The sequence below is a fragment of the Protopterus annectens genome, chromosome 3.part0, assembly GCF_019279795.1.
Source record: "Protopterus annectens isolate FY-2018-M chromosome 3.part0, PAN1.0, whole genome shotgun sequence".
Classification (NCBI taxonomy): domain Eukaryota; kingdom Metazoa; phylum Chordata; order Ceratodontiformes; family Protopteridae; genus Protopterus; species Protopterus annectens.
In genome coordinates this window covers 1,271,690,969-1,271,710,544 of record NC_056731.1, presented here as the reverse complement: position 1 = coordinate 1,271,710,544, position 19,576 = coordinate 1,271,690,969, and the positions used below count along the sequence as shown (strand labels likewise).

Genomic DNA, 19,576 nt, shown 5'->3' with positions numbered 1-19,576 from the left:
TGGGCTTAGTCAATTAAATAATCAAGAAAGAAAAAAAACAGCAAACATTTAAGGCAAGTGAGTCGCTAGACAAACAAAATCATTTGGCTGACATGGGAAATGAAGCTCTGGGAGTCGCAGGAAAAAAGCTCCTAGCAATATTGGCAATATTTAAGTGCCTTTCGCATACCAACCAAAGCTCCAAGCCCTTCACACACCAACCAAGGTTGCATAGGTCCTGCCCCAAGACTAGTGTTGGCTTTCATAGGGATAAGGGCACTACTAATGAAAAATCTGACAGAGAACAGAAAAGTACGCAAAGTGGACAAGCCAAAATGTTATGATTTACTGCGACAGTGTTCCTTTCCACATGGGATCTTTTAAATTTTTTTGTCTATGTGGAAGGGAAGCAGAAATGGCCACTGCAGCTGTGGAATCTGTGAGAATAGCATAATGCTGGGAAGTTAATGAAGGGACTTAAAACAGAAAAAAAAAAATTACTATCCATGTCTTGAATAAATGTTCCATTTACAGGCATAGTGACAACACCCACATGCTAAAAAGTGACCTGAAGTTTATACAAAGATAAAAAAAGATGATGAAAATAATGACTTTAGGTTTCACCCAAAGTGTGGCAACAGATAATCGAACTAACAGCCAGAAGCTTGGCCAAGTAGGCATATTGTACTAGGCAACCACAGTACAAATGCAGCTGGAAAAGTTCAAACTGGAATGGGATAAACATTTAAATCGACTTCAAAGTCCAGAAAGATGAACAAGAATGTCAGTATCAGATGTAGCTGTAAGCTCTGGTCTCCGGATATCATTACCTGCAGCTGTGGGGTATTCTCTTATCAGAGTTCCTTTGATAACCTTATCATTAATATTGATTCAATAAATTGGGATTTCAATAAAGTCTGATATTAGGCATATGGGTTTTAGTATAATGGGCTTTGGTCAAATGAAGCAGTTAGGGGTAAAAAGTCAGTCCTGAGGAGCTGAACAAGCCTTTGCTGTAATAAGACTTGTGGCTGCACAAGCATATAGGGACAGTGGACAAAATGCCCTAGTTACACAGCAGACCTACTCACGTGACAAATACAACAGCAGTTACCAAGCAAGACTGGTGGAAGACTGTCAAGGACTATGGAAGCATGCTACACCTTAGGCCCATATATAACTAAATATTACAAGTAATCTCTTGGAATAAGATCTTGTATGTTACAACTGTCAAAACATTTACATAAAGTAATGACAGTTCTATAACTTTATAACTCACAGAAAACAAATCCAACATTAGAAAGTGATTTATGCATGGTTATTATTCTATCTTTTTAGTAAACTACCTCTTGCTATTTTACTGTAATCCTATCAATAACTTATTCTTCCTGATCCTCAGATAAGCATATTCAGTGAATGTATTTTAAAGTACAAGATAAGAACAGCAACAAACTACAGCAAACAAAAATGATTATAAACCCACACAAAAAAGGGAAAAAACAGGACTGTAACCACAGTTCGTAAAATAACACTTAAAATGCATTAGTAACAGTGGACTACAGTTACAAAAAAATGGAATTCTTATTGGGAAAGATTACCATCAGGATAATATTGCTGGTTCATGCCTTCTGGAGGACCTTGTCCACCATGATTGTACTGGTCACCATAATAGTCCTCTTGGCCTGAGTATTGCTGCATTGGGCCTGACAAACCATAAACAAACATATCAACAGACAGCTCCAGTGAAACATATCACTGTTCAGTTCTGTTTCATGTCAGTAACAAAGATACAGCTCCACAGTTACTTGTCATTCCATTCAATGTTTCTATTTTCACATTTCCTGGTTATAGAACACTGTTTTGCCCCAACAATAACTTATTTTCAAGTCAAAATTGGCACTCAGACTCATAGCAATGAAGACACAGTATGGGATTTAACACTCTGCTCAATGTCATACTTAACCCTTACAATGGATTTAATGTTGTAGTTTTGAGACCTCATTCTGAAGTAGTTATATGTGGTAATCAACACAACCGATCTTTGAGATATGTTTTTGTAGCAGGTAATACACACAGGTTCTAGCACTGGCACTAGGGCACTCCATCCAAAATCTTCCAGCAGCAGTTCAAATTGGGACTGTCCATAACAGAGGAATGGACATCACCAAAGACCACATGGGAAACTTAAAATAAATCAAACATTCCAAATAAACAAAGCATATAAACACTCTCAAATTACCAACACACTGCATGAAGAGATAACTAGAGGAAAAAATATACATGCTTCAAGAACCAATCTCAAAAATGTGCTGTGACAGTGAGCTTCTTGCATCCTGTCTTCTCTGTGAGGTGCCTGCAGCAGAAAGTACACACAAGACTTGGTCTAAAGCAGCAGACTACTATAATTCAGCGTCAAAGGTGTAGGGAAGGGGGGAACTACTACAGTTCTACAGCAAACAAACTAATTTTAAAGGAGCCCGGACATACATTCTTGTAGCATGATTATGTTAAGGAAAGCTCCACTTCTGCAGTATGGTATTTGTCTACCTTTCAATGTCCTGTGAACATAAGACAGGCGAACATAAAAATGCAGTGCAGCTTAAACAGCCCCACTAAAACAGTAAACAGTGCTATTGAAAAAGTTATCCATTACTTACTTTCCATAAACCAGGACAATATAATTTAAACGAAAGAATTTATTTCCCTGTTGTTCATCCCTTAATGAATAAGGCCAACAGCAGTCATTTTTCCAGGTCTTTTTGATCCTAACGAGGTAACATTTCATATAGCAAAGTTGGTGAGTTAATAGAGGACAATGTTATCAAAAATGGAAGAAAAAACAGAAAAGTGTGCTCAAATTAGAACACTCACACCTAAAGCTGAATACAGCTTAAAAAATTTCACAATGATTGACAGGACAATAGACAAAATGAAAGTTATGTACATACCATAATGCTGGATCCTCCTGGTCCATGTCTGTCCATTCCAACAACCTGACTAACCGATACAGGCAACAGTCCTTCAGAATATTTAAAACAATTACAGGCTCCAATACTCCATCCATCCTCCCATAACACACCTCACTTCCCCTTCCTCGCCAGATTAAGACTGACCTTGGGAACACTGGCACCTTAACACTAGTAGTCAGCTACACGTAATATATCCTCTAAGTCTCCCTGCAGATAGAACAAATAATGTAAGGGGAAAGAGGGCAAGGCCTGCTGAATTGGATGTATATGGCTCATGAAGATCTAACATTACAGTAAGCACAACTTTCATATCCTGCATGATACAGTCTTGTCCACTTCAACAAAATGACAGTCTCTCCAACTTAAATCTTTTGCGTGGCATTACAAAAGTTTGTCTCTTGATATGGTATCTCAGCAGGCAAAGCTGCTTCTGGAAATCCCATCCAGCTTATAGTTCAAAGGTTGGTACTAGGCTATCTGCCCGAGGGCATTTATAAGCAGAGCCAGAGTGTGTCAGCTTTCGCTGCCCCATTGATTAATTAACTGACCCTCTGTCAAGAACAGCCAATGAAGTGATCCCAGGGGTGTATTTGCTGTTAGAGAATCAAAGAAACGGCTATAGGTATACTAAGGTACCCAATAAATGAAACCAAAAATTATATAAAATGAAGGCACCAAAGTTACACACTGTGAACTCTACACAACAACTTTATTACAAAAAACAAAAACAGAGAGGTGAGCGCTTTCACAACTTAACGTTGCTTCATCAGACAATGTTAATGTAGAAGGTACCTGGTTAAATACTTAGGTAATTAATGAAGCACTAAAATCTTAAAGCAGTAATGTCAATTAAAAATCAATTAAAAAAATACCTCTACTGAATCATTAAAACCACTGTTCAATGTTTAGTCAGAAAATATACATAGATTACATTACTTGTATGAAAAACACACATGCCCTTGAATAATAAACTAATAAAAATAAATAATTGCCTACATAACACATACATATATAATTACAACAAGTACATATACACTCCATATGCATTAAAACCATATACAGTGTTAATAATTTTAATGTTTTAAACATCTTGCCTTGAGGTAAGGAATCAATGAAGTGCAGGCATTTAGACCAGGATATCTGTCTGCACTCAATTTGATAATCCATTTTTGTTCTAATTCTTCGGTATGATTTTCTATATCTCCTCCCCGGTTTGTCCTTTGTATTTGTTGTAAAATTAAAAATTTAAAACAATGAGTGGAATCTGTATTTAAAACATGGTCAGCTAGAGCATTCGACTGCTTCTGATTCCGTATATCTCTTATATGCTCTAAAACCCTATCCTTAAAAATTCTGTTCGTTTTGCCTACATAGTAGGCATGACATACTTGACAGAAGCAGAAATAAACAACATCAGTACTCTTGCAATCATAATAATTGTTTGTATAAAGTTTAAACTGTCTACTAGGATGAATATATGTATTCTTAGTATAAATGTATTGGCAAGCTGTGCAGTTTCTGCAAGGAAAGGTGCCTTGTCTACTAGAAAGATTTTTTCTCACAGGCTTTTGCTCTTTATTACAAAGATGTTGCTTTAAGGATACATTATTCTTGAAACTAAAATTTGGAGTAATTCCTACTGTAGTAACTAGACCTGGTGTTTCTTGTAATAAATGCCAGTTTTTCTTTATAATATCTGTGTATTTATTAATATCACTTGCAAACCGAAAAACAACTCTAAACTTATTCCTATCAGTATCTATTTCATCAGATATTCTCATATCAGTGTTCTCAGAACTCATGTAAGGTTTACATCTCGTTGGCCTTAATTTCCATGCTTCTGCTATCACGTTCTTAATTTCCATATTTGAATAACCTCTTTATAAGAATTCTTTTTGTAATTTATCTAAGGCAACTGCAGCATCTTCATCATTATTATGATTAATATTGAGTGCAGAGAGATATCCTGGTCTAAATGTCTGCACTTCATTGATTCCTTACCTCAAGGCAAGATGTTTAAAACATTAAAATTATTAACACTGTATATGGTTTTAATGCATATGGAGTGTATATGTACTTGTAGTTATATATGTATGTGTTATGTAGGCAATTATTTATTTTTATTAGTTTATCATTCAAGGGCATGTGTGTTTTTCATATAAGTAATATAATCTATGTATATTTTCTGACTAAACATTGAACAGTGGTTTTAATGATTCAGTAGAGGTATTTTTTAATTGATTTTTAATTGACATTACTGCTTTAAGATTTTAGTGCATTAATTACCTAGGTATTTAACCAGGTACCTTCTACATTAACATTGTCTGATGAAGAAGCAATGTTAAGTTGTGAAAGCGCTCACCTCTCTGTTTTTGTTTTTTGTAATAAAGTTGTCGTGTAGAGTTCGCAGTGTGTAACTTTGGTGCCTTCATTTTATATAATTTTTGGTTTCATTTATTGGGCGCCTTAGTATACCTATAGCCGTTTCTTTGATTCTCTGGTTTCTGCTTTTATTCGGCTAAGGGCACACTGTAATTTGAAGAATTTAAGAATCATGGATATGGACAACAATCAGGAACTATTGAATGGGCATTGTCGATTTTTGAAACTTTTGGATGTTCCAGTCAATCCACTACTCAATACTGAGGTACAGACTAACAACATAGATACTCCTCCTGGCATGGAACAGATGTTGGAGTTTCAATTACAATACAGAGGACTGGAAAATCTTTTATACAAATACAAAAGGCTACAATGGCAAAGATTACATTTGCAAGCCTCATTGGAAGCTAAAGTAATTCCTCGAGGCTTACGCATATTAAATATGCCTACATATGGAAACATATCCGGACCTTTTGCGCAAGTGGCAAGAATTGAACTTGTCCTTTAGTTCTAAGTATATGGAACTTCTCAGAGTTCTTTTTACCAATTGAGACATAGTTGAAAACAGAGATTATGGCCATAGAAAATAAGATAACTGAAACTTTTCCTGTTGTTATTACTTTAAATAAAATGGGCCAGTTGTATGAAAATATTAGTACATATGAGAGGAAGCTCCAGAACATTAAACTCTCTAAACTGAATAGAGACAGAACGGATTTTAAAAACAACGTCTTTTCATGGCCGAGGGACTCTATAAATAGATCTACCTCACAGATTCCTGCTACTGTCAACTCAGAGACCAGCAGGACATTGATTCCTGTTACACAGCCCTCTACTTCCGGTTTTCATTCAGGAAATTCGAGCGCAAGCATGGCAGTCACACAAATGGCAAGAGAACGCACTGAGGCTAGCGTTTCTACCTTAAAACCTCCGTCTTTTGCTTCAGTTGTGAATGGAGATGCATCAACATCTGTTTCAGAGAAAAACAAGGGTAATGGACCGCGAAGGAATGCCAATGATACAGGTAAGACTTTAATAGATAATACGCAAGCAAACGCCAGAGACATTAGCGGTTTTTTAGAGAATCCGAAAGTAGGAGAATTTACACTGAAAACAGCTCTCCCATTCAGAGCTCGCACAAAAAGCAACCCGATTGCAGGGAAGACAGCGAGGGAACATCAAATAGACAAAACAGTACATTTTTCGAAGCGAAGGAGAATGTAACTACAAGCCTCATTGTGAACATTTCTTCTTTTTCTTTGACTAATGAACAGAATAAGTTGCTCAACAAAGGTCTGTCCTTTATTCCTGCTAAAAAGGCAGACCTTACTGAAATGATCACAGATTTGAAGCTTTTTGTTTAAAATGTATTTTTCCAAGTAACAGTGATACAAACAAATACAAAAAATACATACAAGAAACCTAGTACTTACATTCCTCCCACTCCAAGTGTACAAAGATTTTTAGATATATGTGAACATGCATTTAAGGAAGTTCATGACCTTGATATGAATAGCTATCACTTTCATAATTTAACAGTGGAAGAATATAGGGCATTACATGAATTGCAGAATTTACATTCCTTAATCATAAAACAAGCTGATAGAGGTAAAATTGTTTTAATGGACAGAGATTTGTATATCCATCAGATGAATGTCCTGCTATTAGATACATGTACTTATCAAGTATTAACCAAATCAGCTGTGAATGCGATTGACAAGGTCTCGTTTTTGGTCTTTGATCTATTGATAACAGGGCTAATTGATGAACCCCTATTTAACTACTTTTCAGTGCAGAAACCGTTGATCACTAAAATATATGCTTACCTAAAATTCATAAACACCCCACCATCCCTCCTATGCGCCCTATCGTATCAGGAGCTGGATGGTGTACTGAGCCCCTATCCATTTATATAGAAGGCGTATTACATGAATTTCTGAATGGCTGTCATACAGTACTTAGAGATACAAAGATGTTTTTACCGCGGTTGTATGACAGGATGGACACTATTAATTATGATGAAGATTTTGTGTTCCTTACTATGGATATTGTCACTTTTTACGAGTATCCCTAATGTATGGGGGATTGAGAAAATCAGGGAATTTCTTAATTTAGACAGGAGGCTCACCACAAATAGGATTTTGTTGATATGTGCATTACTAGAGATTATACTTGAAAACAATGTTGTTACTTTTTGAAGATCAGTTTTTTTCTCCAGCAGGTTGGCGTGGCTATGGGCACCTCGTGTGCAAATAGCTACGCCAACCTATCATTGGTATGTTGGGAAGAGCAATACATCTTATCTGTTTTGAATCCTTTCTATGATCATGTTCTTTGGTATGTACGTTTTATGGATGATGTCTTCATCTTGTGGAGAGGGCAAGGTACAAATATTAGCAATTTTATTGACTACTTACATAGTACTACAGATTTCTTGAGATTTACTTTTACTTTTTCTGACATCTATATTAATGTTTTGGATGTCAGTGTCTCCAAAACTGATTTGAAGCAGATAAAAACAAATATTTATTATAAGCCTACAAGAACTAATGCCTGTCTCCACAAGTCAAGTATGCACACCATACACATACCTAGAAATGTACTCAAGGGACAAGTTTTTAGAACATTACGTTTACATAATAATGATGAAGATGCTGCAGTTGCCTTAGATAAATTACAAAAAGAATTCTTACAAAGAGGTTATTCAAATATGGAAATTAAGAACGTGATAGCAGAAGAATGGAAATTAAGGCCAACGAGATGTAAACCTTACATGAGTTCTGAGAACACTGATATGAGAATATCTGATGAAATAGATACTGATCGGAATAAGTTTAGAGTTGTTTTTCGGTTTGCAAGTGATATTAATAAATACACAGATATTATAAAGAAAAACTGGCATTTATTACAAGAAACACCAGGTCTAGTTACTACAGTAGGAATTACTCCAAATTTTAGTTTTAAGAATAATGTATCCTTAAAGCAACATCTTTGTAATAAAGAGCAAAAGTCTGTGAGAAAAAATCTTTCTAGTAGACAAGGTACCTTTCCTTGCAGAAACTGCACAGCTTGCCAATACATTTATACTAAGAATACATATATTCATCCTAGTAGACAGTTTAAACTTTATACAAACTATTATGATTGCAAGAGTACTGATGTTATTTATTTCTGCTTCTGTCAAGTATGTCATGCCTACTATGTAGGCAAAACGAACAGAATTTTTAAGGATAGGGTTTTAGAGCATATAAGAGATATACGGAATCAGAAGCAGTCGAATGCTCTAGCTGACCATGTTTTAAATACAGATTCCACTCATTGTTTTAAATTTTTAATTTTACAACAAATACAAAGGACAAACAGGGGAGGAGATATAGAAAATCATACCGAAGAATTAGAACAAAAATGGATTATCAAATTGAGTGCAGACAGATATCCTGGTCTAAATGCCTGCACTTCATTGATTCCTTACCTCAAGGCAAGATGTTTAAAACATTAAAATTATTAACACTGTATATGGTTTTAATGCATATGGAGTGTATATGTACTTGTTGTAGTTATATATGTATGTGTTATGTAGGCAATTATTTATTTTTATTAGTTCATTATTCAAGGGCATATGTGTTTTTCATATAAGTAATATAATCTATGTATATATATGTATGTGTTATGTAGGCAATTATTTATTTTTATTAGTTCATTATTCAAGGGCATATGTGTTTTTCATATAAGTAATATAATCTATGTATATTTTCTGACTAAACATTGAACAGTGGTTTTAATGATTCAGTAGAGATTTTTTAATTGATTTTTAATTGACATTACTGCTTTAAGATTTTAGTGCTTCATTAATTACCTAAGTATTTAACCAGGTACCTTCTACATTAACAATGTCTGATGAAGCAATGTTAAGTTGTGAAAGCGCTCACCTCTCTGTTTTTGTTTTTTGTAATAAAGTTGTTGTGTAGAGTTCGCAGTGTGTAACTTTGGTGCCTTCATTTTATATAATTTTTGGTGTATTTGCTGTTACTCATACACTCGTCAAGGTTTCTCTTGAGTGTTAGTGAGGGGCTCTGCCTAATGTAGTTAGGAATTTAGTTCCAATGCATGCGGAGTTTCTGTGACAGGAATCTATCCCTCCAGCATGTTCTAGTTATTGTTGTGGTGAGGTTTGGCTCACTAGAGCGAGTGGCTCGCAGTGACTTGGCTTTCTTTAGGTGGAGCACGTCCATCAGTTCTGAGTTGGACATGGCTTTGTAAGTCAGGCAGAGATCACCTCTGAGTAAGCGATATGCAACTGAGTCTCTATAGTGCCTTTCAAAGGTTTGCAGTGAAGCCTATGTCACAGCAGCACATATGTCACCCCACTGTGACATTTCTGAGTAATCCCATGGGAGTATACACTGCACTAGCCAAATAAAAAAGAAGTTATGTACTCACCATAACGTTCCATCTGAGTAGGTACTTAATTTGTCTGCAACCTGTGGGTATCGGATCCGATCTCGGATCCGAGCCGGCAGCTTTACTAGCTAAAAAAAATCTGAGCTCCTAGCTCCTCCCCTTACCCATAATCCCCTGCAACATACTCCCTTTCCCCAGATCGAGTTTGCCTATACTAGCAACAAGACCCTCGACAGAGGACCATAACCTACTGCCTAACTGCATGAAGCAAAGTCATTCATAGTCAGGAAGCACGATACTGGATAGGGGGCATGGAGGGGGGGGGGGTCGGTTGCAGACAAATGAAGTACCTACTCAGATGGAATGTTATGGTGAGTGCATAACTTCTTTATCTGAAGTAGTTACTTCATTTGTTCTGCAACCTGTGGGACAGAGTCCCCAGCTACCTAAAAAAAACCTGGGAGGTCCTCAATGAAGGATATTCCGGAGCACCGCGGAGCCAAAGGAAGCCCTACTCCTGGATATCATATCCAACTTATAATGAGAAATGAATGTATGAGAAGAGGACCAAGTAGCTGCTGAACATATATCATCCAGAGGAACTCTGGACCAAAACGCTGCAGAAGTAGCTATGGAACGAGTTGAATGGGCATGGACTCCGGAAAGAGCAGGTTTCCCTGAGGCTAAGTAAGCATGGATGATGCACTGCGAAATCCAGTTTGCTAAAGTAACTTTGGTAATAGCCTTACCGAAGGATGGTTTGGCAAAGGACACAAACAATTGATCAGACCTGCAAGTAGCCTTCGTCCTGTGCAAGTAAAAGCGCAGTTGTCTATGTACATCCAATTTGTGTAATTTATATTCCCCTTTGTCCTGGAAGTTGGGAAAAAATACTGGTAAATTAATCGACTGATTAATATTTGATTCAGAGGTCACTTTGGGCATAAAGGAGGGGTTAGTCCTGAGAGAGACACTATCCTTATGAAAAATTAGATAAGGGGGTCTCATGCAAAGCCCTTGGAGTTCTGAGACCCTCCTGGCTGATGTAATAGCGATCAGAAAGGCTGTTTTCCAGGATAAAAATTTTAATTGAACCGAGGCGGCCAGTTCGAAGGGCGGACTCGTTAGTGCCTGCAGAGCCAAGGTCAGGTCCCATGGTGGAACCGCAGTCTTAACTGGCGGCTTCAACAGAAAAATTCCTTTCAAATACGTTTTGCATATTTTAGCTGAAGCTAACGATCCCAGCCCATCTCCTATATGAAAATGAGAGATGGCTGCCAACTGTACTTTAACTGTAGATGCACTGGCTCCTTGATGAAAAGTATGTGACAAGAATTCAAGAACAGTCGGGATAGGGACGGTAAAAGGATCCAAACCCTTGTCTCTAGCCCAGATGGAAAAATGCTTCCACTTACTACTGTAAATTTGCGCTGCTACCAGGATGTCTTTCACTGGTGAGGAGATACTGGGAGCTTGAGGTTTTCCAGGTTTGGGGGTTGCAATCCCGCAGGATGCGAAATCAGATCCGGGATGGGATCCAAGATCCAAGGGGGAACTACACTGAGACCGCAGATAAGGGAACCAGATCTGGCGAGGCCAGAATGGGGCTATGAGGATAACTTTGCTCCCCAACCGTCATGCTTTCTGTAGGAATTTCGTCATGAGAGGAACAGGGGGGTAAGCATAGAGGAGACCGGGTGGCCAAGCGTGAACCAGAGTGTCTCTGGGGCTCTTCCCTGGTGGAGGAGAGAGCGAAAAACTCGCTGCACTTTGTGTTTGACGGAGAAGCAAAAAGATCGCAGCAAGGTCGACCCCATTTGAGGAAAATCTGTTTCGCTACTGACGGGTTCAGAGACCACTTGTAAGGTGTGAGGATCAGGTGACTCAGCTTGTCCGCAAGAACGTTGGAATGTCCCGGAATGTGCATTTCTATCAGAAAACGGTTGGTGGATATCGCCCATTCCCAAACTCTCATGGCCTCCTGACAAAGGGAATAAGATCTGGTCCCTCCCTGTTTACGTACCAGAGTACCGCCATGTTGTCTGTCTGTATTGCAATAATCCCCAGGGGAAGAAGGTTGTGAAGAGCTTGCAACGCTAGAAGCACCGCCCTCATCTCCAGGACATTGATATGCAGAGCGGTCTCTAAGGGAGTCCACGTGCCTTGGATGGTTCTGCCCAAAGAATGCCCCCCCCACCCGAGGCGAGAAGCGTCCGTGGTCAACGTGGCTTGGGGTTGAGGCATCACGAAGGGTCTCCCTTCCCGCAGCTACCGTGAGCGAAGCCACCAGAGGAGGTATTCCCTACAAACCTTGCTCAGGGGAATGGGAGTGTCTAATGGGTGTAGCAACAGAGACCATAGCATTTGAAGGGTCCATTGAAGAATTCTCATTCGCAGACGTGCGTGCAGGGAAAGACTGACTGCTGCTGCCATAGAGCCCAGCGCTCTCAGGACTAATTCTGCTGATGGGGCTGGGGACTGAAGTGCCATAACATGACGTGACAAACTGCTTAATCTGTCTGATGTTAAAAGGGCCTGAGAGAGGCGAGTATCTATTTTGGCCCCTATGAATTCCAGAACCTGTACAGGATGAAGGAAGGATTTCTGGAGGTTTATTGAAATGCCCAGATGCTGGGCAAGAATGAGAGAATAGTCTCTGGCAGAACAAAGCTGATGCCTGTTGGAGGCGGTGAGGAGCCAGTCATCCAGGTACGGAAAGACCTGAATGCCCTGGAGTCTCAGGTGGGCTGCAACAACTGCCATGACCTTGGTGAACACCCTGGGGGCTGTGGTGAGGCCGAACAGAAGAACCCTGAACTGATAATAACTGGCTCCCAGCCGAAAGCGGAGAAACCTCCTGGATCGTCTGTCCATAAGAATATGGTAGTACGCATCCTTGAGGTCTATGGAGCACATCCAGTCGTTTTCCCGAAGAAGGGGGAGAATTGATTGCAGAGTGACCATCCAGAACTTTTCTTTGGGAATGAACAGGTTCAGGGAAGAAAGGTCTAGAATCGGTCTTAAGTCCCCCGTCTTTTTTGGCACTAAAAAGAACCTGGAGTAATTGCCTAATCCGAACTGGTCTGGGGGGACGTGCTGGATGGCTTTTTTTTCTAGCAGCTTCGAAACCTCCAAAGTTGCCGCCTCCCTTTGATCGGGTGGGACATTGGGGAGGCGCTTCATAGGAGGGGCAAGAGTTAGAAAGGGAATGGTGTAACCTCTGGATATGATTCGGAGCACCCACCGAGCCATCGTAATGGACTCACAATTTTGGAGGTGCTCCGACAGATGCCCCCCGCCTGCCGCCAGAGAGGGACAGCCGGGTAAAGCCCTCATGGCTGTTGCGCGGGCCTGTCCGAGAACGGTTCTCTAGACCCGAAATTACGCGCCCCCCCCTCTGCCTTTGGGCCGGCATCCACCTTGTCCTCCTCTGTCTCTGAAGGACGAGGGGTCCGAAGCTGGATGGGACTGCTGAGACTTCCGGAACCACATCTTCTTTTGTCCCCTCTGATTCCTAGAGAAGGATCGTTGGGGATTAGATAAGCGGACTCAGACGGCAGACAGCGTCTTCCCATCCTTCTCGCTTTGGACCAGCACAAGGCGACCCCCTGCTCTGCTAGCTCTAGCCGCTCCCTCCGTGGCATGTGAGAGTAGCCGCATAGATGTGTTAGAAATAGATTTCTGAGTGGCCATGCGAGTCGAGAAAGTCCTCTTATCCTCGGCAGTCATGGACTCCGGGGGAGCCCCAGCGTATTCCTTTATTAAGTCTCGCTGGAGTCTGATGACGTGCGCCATGTAGTTCAGCGCCCTTATAGAGAAGGTGGCAGAAGCAAACATCCGCTTTCCAATGCGGTCCAATGTCCATGATTCCTTATCCGGAGGATGGACCGAGGAACTCTCCTGTGCTAGTTCCTTCTTCGTGGCGGCCGCCACCAACATGGCATCTACTGGTGATCCCTTAGACCAAGCCTGCTTATCCGAGGGGGGCTAAGAATTTTATCAGGCCTTCTTGGAATTGGCTCCACGGTGTCCGGTTCCTTCCACGCCCTGGTAGTAAATAAGTCTACCAGGGGGTCAGCCCAGGGGGGGGGGGGGGGCTGGGCACCCAAGAGGTAGACGGGCCTGCATCAAATGCCTCTAGAAACACAGACTCGTCTGAGGAAGTTTTTTGGGCAGACCATCCTCCTCTAATTCGCAATATTGGGGAACCTTCCCTTTCATCCAAATCTGTGTCTTCCGTGAGGGACTCAGGGGAGTCCAAGTGCCTCCTTTTGCACTTCCGTTTGCGAGGAACCTCCTCAGTGGGGCTATCCGAGGAGGGTTTGCCCACAGGGTCCTGTTCCTCTAAGGGAACTAACTGGAGTGTTGGTGCAGGCTGTCCCAGTGACCGGATGATGGAGGATAGACCCAAATGCGTAGGGGGGCGGGGGGATCCGTCACCCGGACCAGGGATCTGGAAGGTCTCAACAGAACCCTCTCCACTACCTCGAACGTCAAAGGCGAACCGCTTTCCCCAGGTTCTGAAAGTAGACACCTCGGCTCCAAGGTAGGGATCGGTGTCAGAGCTGAAGTGGTCGGAACCGAGAGGGAAGTGTGCTCCGACCTGAACGGAGCCGAAGACACACCTACCCCCATGGATCCGACGCTCGGCTCTCGGCCCCCAGAGCCAGGATCCGACAAGCTCGAGGGTAAAGTCAGCGAAGTAACAGGTGCTATCGGCGCCGACAACTCCCTGGTTACGAAATGGCCCAGATCCGACGACTCCGAGACCCCAAACCGGGTCAGAGAAGGAGCTATCGGGGTAAAGAAGGGGGCTGCTCTCCCCCCTGGAGAGGGGGGGAGGCAGGAGCACCCCCATCTGCATTTGAGTCTGCAAAAATCGACGCATCATCCGATCCATGTCCACGTCGGTCATGCTCCTTGTCGATCTAGAAGAGGTAGTCGAGGCAGACCGGGAGGGCCGCCTCAAAGACATCGAGGGAGACCGGTACTTCTCCAGCTCCGGCGAGAAACAAGGCGAACGGAGCCAAGAGGGAGAGGATCCGGCGGCCCTTGTGGAGAGACTCGTAACTTTAGATGGCGGGGCTGAGGGATGAGCCTCAGCCCGTCTCTTGTGCTTTTCTTTGTGCCTCTTCTCCCTAGAGGAGGAAGAAGAGTCCCCCTGACCCTGACAATCTGAGGGAGTTTGAGTCCCAGACAGGGTAGGGGGTCCAAGGGCGGGCGCAGTCGCCTGTGCCTTAGAGGGAGAGGAGGAAGAAGAATCCTGCGGTAATAATCCCACCAGGATTAACTTGTTCCTCCTATCCCTGGTGGCCCGGGGGTTAAATGCTGCACAAATTTGGCAGCTGGTGGACAAATGGGCCACCCCCAGACAAAGAACGCATTGAGTGTGGCCATCAGCTGGGGAAAGCTTATGGCCACACTCAGTGCACTTAGAGAACATGGCTTTGGGACCTTCAGCCATAAAACACAACACACACACACTAAGGGGAGGGAAATAAAAATTAAGGCAAAAGATTACCACAAATTTTTTAAACTAATAATATTACACGACGACTAGGGCGCTAATAAACACACACACACCGAAAAATATCTGAGTCTAACTTTTTTTATGGTTTGATAAACCAGAAAGTTCTCACCCACGCCTAGGAGGTCTCCACTTGAAGCTTCTCTCAGCCGCGGCAAACGAGATCTGGGGAAGGGAGTACATGTTGCAGGGGGTTATGAGTAAGGGGAGGAGCTAGCAGCTCGGATCTTTTAGCTAGTAAAGCTGCCGGCTCGGATCCGAGATCGGATCTGATACCCACAGGTTGCAGAACAAATGAAGTAACTACTTCGGATCGTTGGTTTTAGGACGTAGTTTTTTGTTGTAGTTTGTGTAACAATACATTAACACATTCTGATAACCACCTGGACAGACACCTTAACTTTTTGACCCACCCTGTTTTGGGCAAGAGTAAAAAGCTGTTTTTGTCCAATACTCTATTTTGCCTAAATACAAAATCTACGATGGATATTAAGACACTGCATTTAGCAATCTCCTTTGTTAAAGTACTGATGAAAGAATACTGGAAGATTTATTTAAAAAAAAATCTTTTATTAAAATTTTGACAAACGTGACCTGGCTTTAATATACAACTTCTTCAGTTCCAGTAGTAATTTGCCAATATTTTTGCTTCTGCTCTGCGGCCTGTTGGTATATACATGTTTGGGTTTATTTAAAGCCTTCCTTTAACGTCAGCCCAAATATTAAATACTTTTCCAAGGGCATGTATACTACCCTAGCCCTTAACTCGTACCTCTCAAATGTACTTGATTTTGAGTCTTAAAAAGTCGATGTTCCTTGCAGTTCCACAATGAAAGTGTCTGTGACACATTCAGTGTTAAGGACTGTTTTAACTGATATGCATGATGAATTATATTAATTCATCAAAATAACTTTTTATAGGTATAAAGTAACTCATTTTAACCATCCTGTGACCTTCCTAATTGAAGCTGTAACTGTTCCGCATTTCATCCATTTGTTCCACATTTTGGTGATGGAAGGTTAAGTAGTAACTTCACATCCTCAGGAAAGGGCTACATTTGAAACCAAGCATGTCTTAAGACTGTCCAGAAGCTGCTGCCCTGCTTGCAGGCATTTACCGCATGGTATCCACATTTAATTTTTAAAATTGTTTTTTTCTCAAAACTTGCATTTTATCTGTCTTTGGCCTAGCATTCTTGTGTGGGGTCATTTACTGCACTGTTATAACTTGTTGATACTTGTTAACCTCTGCTATCTCTGAAAAAAAAAATCTTGCTTTTTTCCCACTTTTCTGAGATTTAAAAAAGTTCAGTTACAGGCTTGCTGTTCTTAAACTGTTTGTAAGTTTCTGTGAGGCCATTTTTTGCTTGGGCTAAAGGAAAGTCTCTCTGTTGATCAGTGGCAGTGAAAAACATTGAGCAGCCTGCCTGCCCCTGTGGGAGTGGTTACCGACTTGAAACTGTAGTTTTATTGGCCATTTTGGGTCAATTCCAAAACTCCTTCATCTTCCTCTCTTAAAACCTGGTTGCCTCGTGGTTTTGGCATCTTTTCAGGCTTGTTGGCTGTTGGTGAAGCACCCACCAAGAGGAGAAAACGCTGAGAGAAGAAAGGAGCCACTTTTGAGACTAAGTATTTTTCCTCTGTTTATTTGCTAAGTTTTTCTGCATAGCCACCTATTTTGAGCATTTTCTGGCTTGTTAAATTTGATTTCTGTATTAGTAACTGTATTTAGAGCACAACCTAGAGCTGTTTAGTGAATTTCCTGTTTGCACTTAATTTTAAAATCGTTTTTTTCTCAAAACTTGCATTTTATCTGTCTTTGGCCTAGCAGTCTTGTGTGGGGTCATTTACTGCACTGTTATAACTTGTTTATACTTGTTAACCTCTGCTATCTCTGAAAAAACAAAAACAAAAAAAAAATCTTGCTTTTTCCCCACTTTTCTGAGATTTAAAAAAGTTCAGTTACAGGCTTGCTGTTCCTGAACTGTTTGTAAGTTTCTGTGAGGCCATTTTTGCTTGGGCTAAAGGAAAGTCTCTCTGTTGATCAGTGGCAGTGAAAAACATTGAGCAGCCTGCCTGCCCCTGTGGGAGTGGTTACTGACTTGAAACTGTAGTTTTATTGGCCATTTTGGGTCAATTCCAAAACTCCTTCATCTTCCTCTCTTAAAACCCTCTTTTGCGCGGTTTTGTGTGTTTTTGAGCATAGCGCAACAACGGGCAGTGCCGCCTAATTGGGTTTAAACTATTCCTGGCTCCACAAAATCTGCTCTTCACTTTTTCCCTTAGAACTGCTCTATCTCTCAATTTAAACACCATATTCTCATTCTAAGGCCCTTCACTGTTCCAATTAAGTAATCCTACAAGTTAGCACTATTAAACCATAAGCACTACTTACTCATACTCTCTACGATTACCCTGTCCTCTATTGGTCCATCTTAAATTCAGTTTCCCTGTTACTCTAGCATGTCCAAAGGTCAGCCAATGGTTTCCTCTCCAGTCCAGCTGGTGAATCTGGGAATTTTGAGGCAATGTTACAACTGTCTCATGTACACGGACAACCCTCTCCTCCTCCAAACAGGTTCAAATATATGAGAGAGATGCAACTATTTAGCCAAACTGGAGGCTGAGCTCTCTCATATCAAAACTGGTGTAACCAGTCAGGAGGAGAAGGTAACCTCACACAACACAATTCCAGTATCACATAGTCCCACCACATCAGCGAACCAAACACAAATACACAAAAACATACTCGGAGGCTCTAAATAAAAATCTACCTAAGCAACAGAGACCTCCAAAGCAGATATCCAAGCAAACGCTACCTCAAAACAAAACGCACACAACACAACCCACAAAGTCAGTGTGCCAAGCAGCCACAGCCCTTAAGGCTGAATAACACACCTGATACTCTTGTTACAGGTGACTATTGTCAGACACACTGACGTCCTGCTCACCAGGCTGAATAAAGAGAAGGTCACGGTGAGCTGCCTGTCGGGTGCTAGGATCCGACACATAAAGCAAGCACTCAGGTCATTCCAAAGCAAATACAAATATGACTCGGTCATTGTACATGCTGGTGTGAATGACCTGAGACGTACCTCCCTGGACTACATGAAAAGAGACAGAGGAGCTCTCTGATCATGTAGCCCAGGCTGGTATGACCCTGACCTTGAGCAGCATCTTACCCTCACCTAGAATGATGCCACAGTACAAAGACAAAATGATCGATTTTAACAACTGGCTAAAATTTTGGTGTCATTCAAAGGGGATCCAGTGTCTGTCAGCCTGGGATGACATGCTCGACGAGCCACGTTGATTCGCTAGGGACGGCTTGCACCTGTCACCACTGGGCTTTCGGATATTGGCAAAGGCTCTTGCCACCCCCATAGTGCCTTTTTTAGGCAAGGCTCAAGTCAAACCCACCCCCCATAGACAGCACAAGGAACAAGAAACTAAGGGTAATGCTGCTAAACGTCAGAAGTCTTAACCTCAAGATGCATGCACTCGAAGCTCTCCTCAGTATGGAGAACATCGATATCTGTGCAGTGACAGAAACCTGGTTCAAGGCTCCAGAGAGCACCCCAGCACTACCAGGCTATACCTCGTATCATGCTTTTCGGCCCCAAAACCCAGACCGAACCACAAAAGGAGGGGGGAGTTTCCATATTTATCAAGGATATCCACACCTCCAGGTTAGTGGCATTGCACAAAGTATCGGAGATGATCCATGTGCAACCAACAGTGGGCAAGACTGCTTTTCAGTTTATAGCATCCTACAGACCACCCTCTCAAAGTCAGGAATCCCATTCGGCTTTCCTGAAAACATTGGAGAACATGAAGATCTCTCCGAACACCATTATATTGGGCGACTTCAACTACCCAAACATTGACTGGGAGCACTACTCAAGCCCAAGCACCTTAGCCCAAAGATTCCTGGAAATTATAAACTCAAATGCTATGGAACAACTAGTCACCACTCCCACAAGAGGGGACAACATACTAGACCTGATCATTACCAACATGGAGACTCTATGCTCCACACCAGAAGTATATCCCTCATTGGTAAGATCAGACCATAAATTAATTTCACTGGATGTACACATCCCGACCCCAACCCCAGCCCAGAAAACCACAGTGAAAAACTTCTCAAAAGCGAACTTCTCAAAACCGAAGTGGAATCCTTCAAGGCCCCAGGGCCACTGGAATCTACAGCCCAAACTGCAGAATCCTATATAAATGCATTCTACAGACATCTCCAGGAATGCATGGATCATGCTATCCCAAACAAAACCAAGACCCACTCATCCAAAGGCAGGCGTCC

The 19,576-nt window shown here is 41.6% G+C and overlaps 1 protein-coding gene across 1 annotated transcript in view; it reads right to left on the bottom strand.

Moving 5' to 3' along the window:
- The window catches only part of LOC122797057 (protein SSXT-like), a 1,137,981-nt gene that overhangs the window by 657,106 nt on the left and 461,299 nt on the right, over positions 1 to 19,576 (bottom strand). The window contains exon 4 of the mRNA XM_044065833.1: positions 1,578 to 1,682. Coding sequence (XP_043921768.1) covers positions 1,578 to 1,682 — 105 coding nt within the window. The remainder of the gene's footprint in view (positions 1 to 1,577; positions 1,683 to 19,576) is intronic.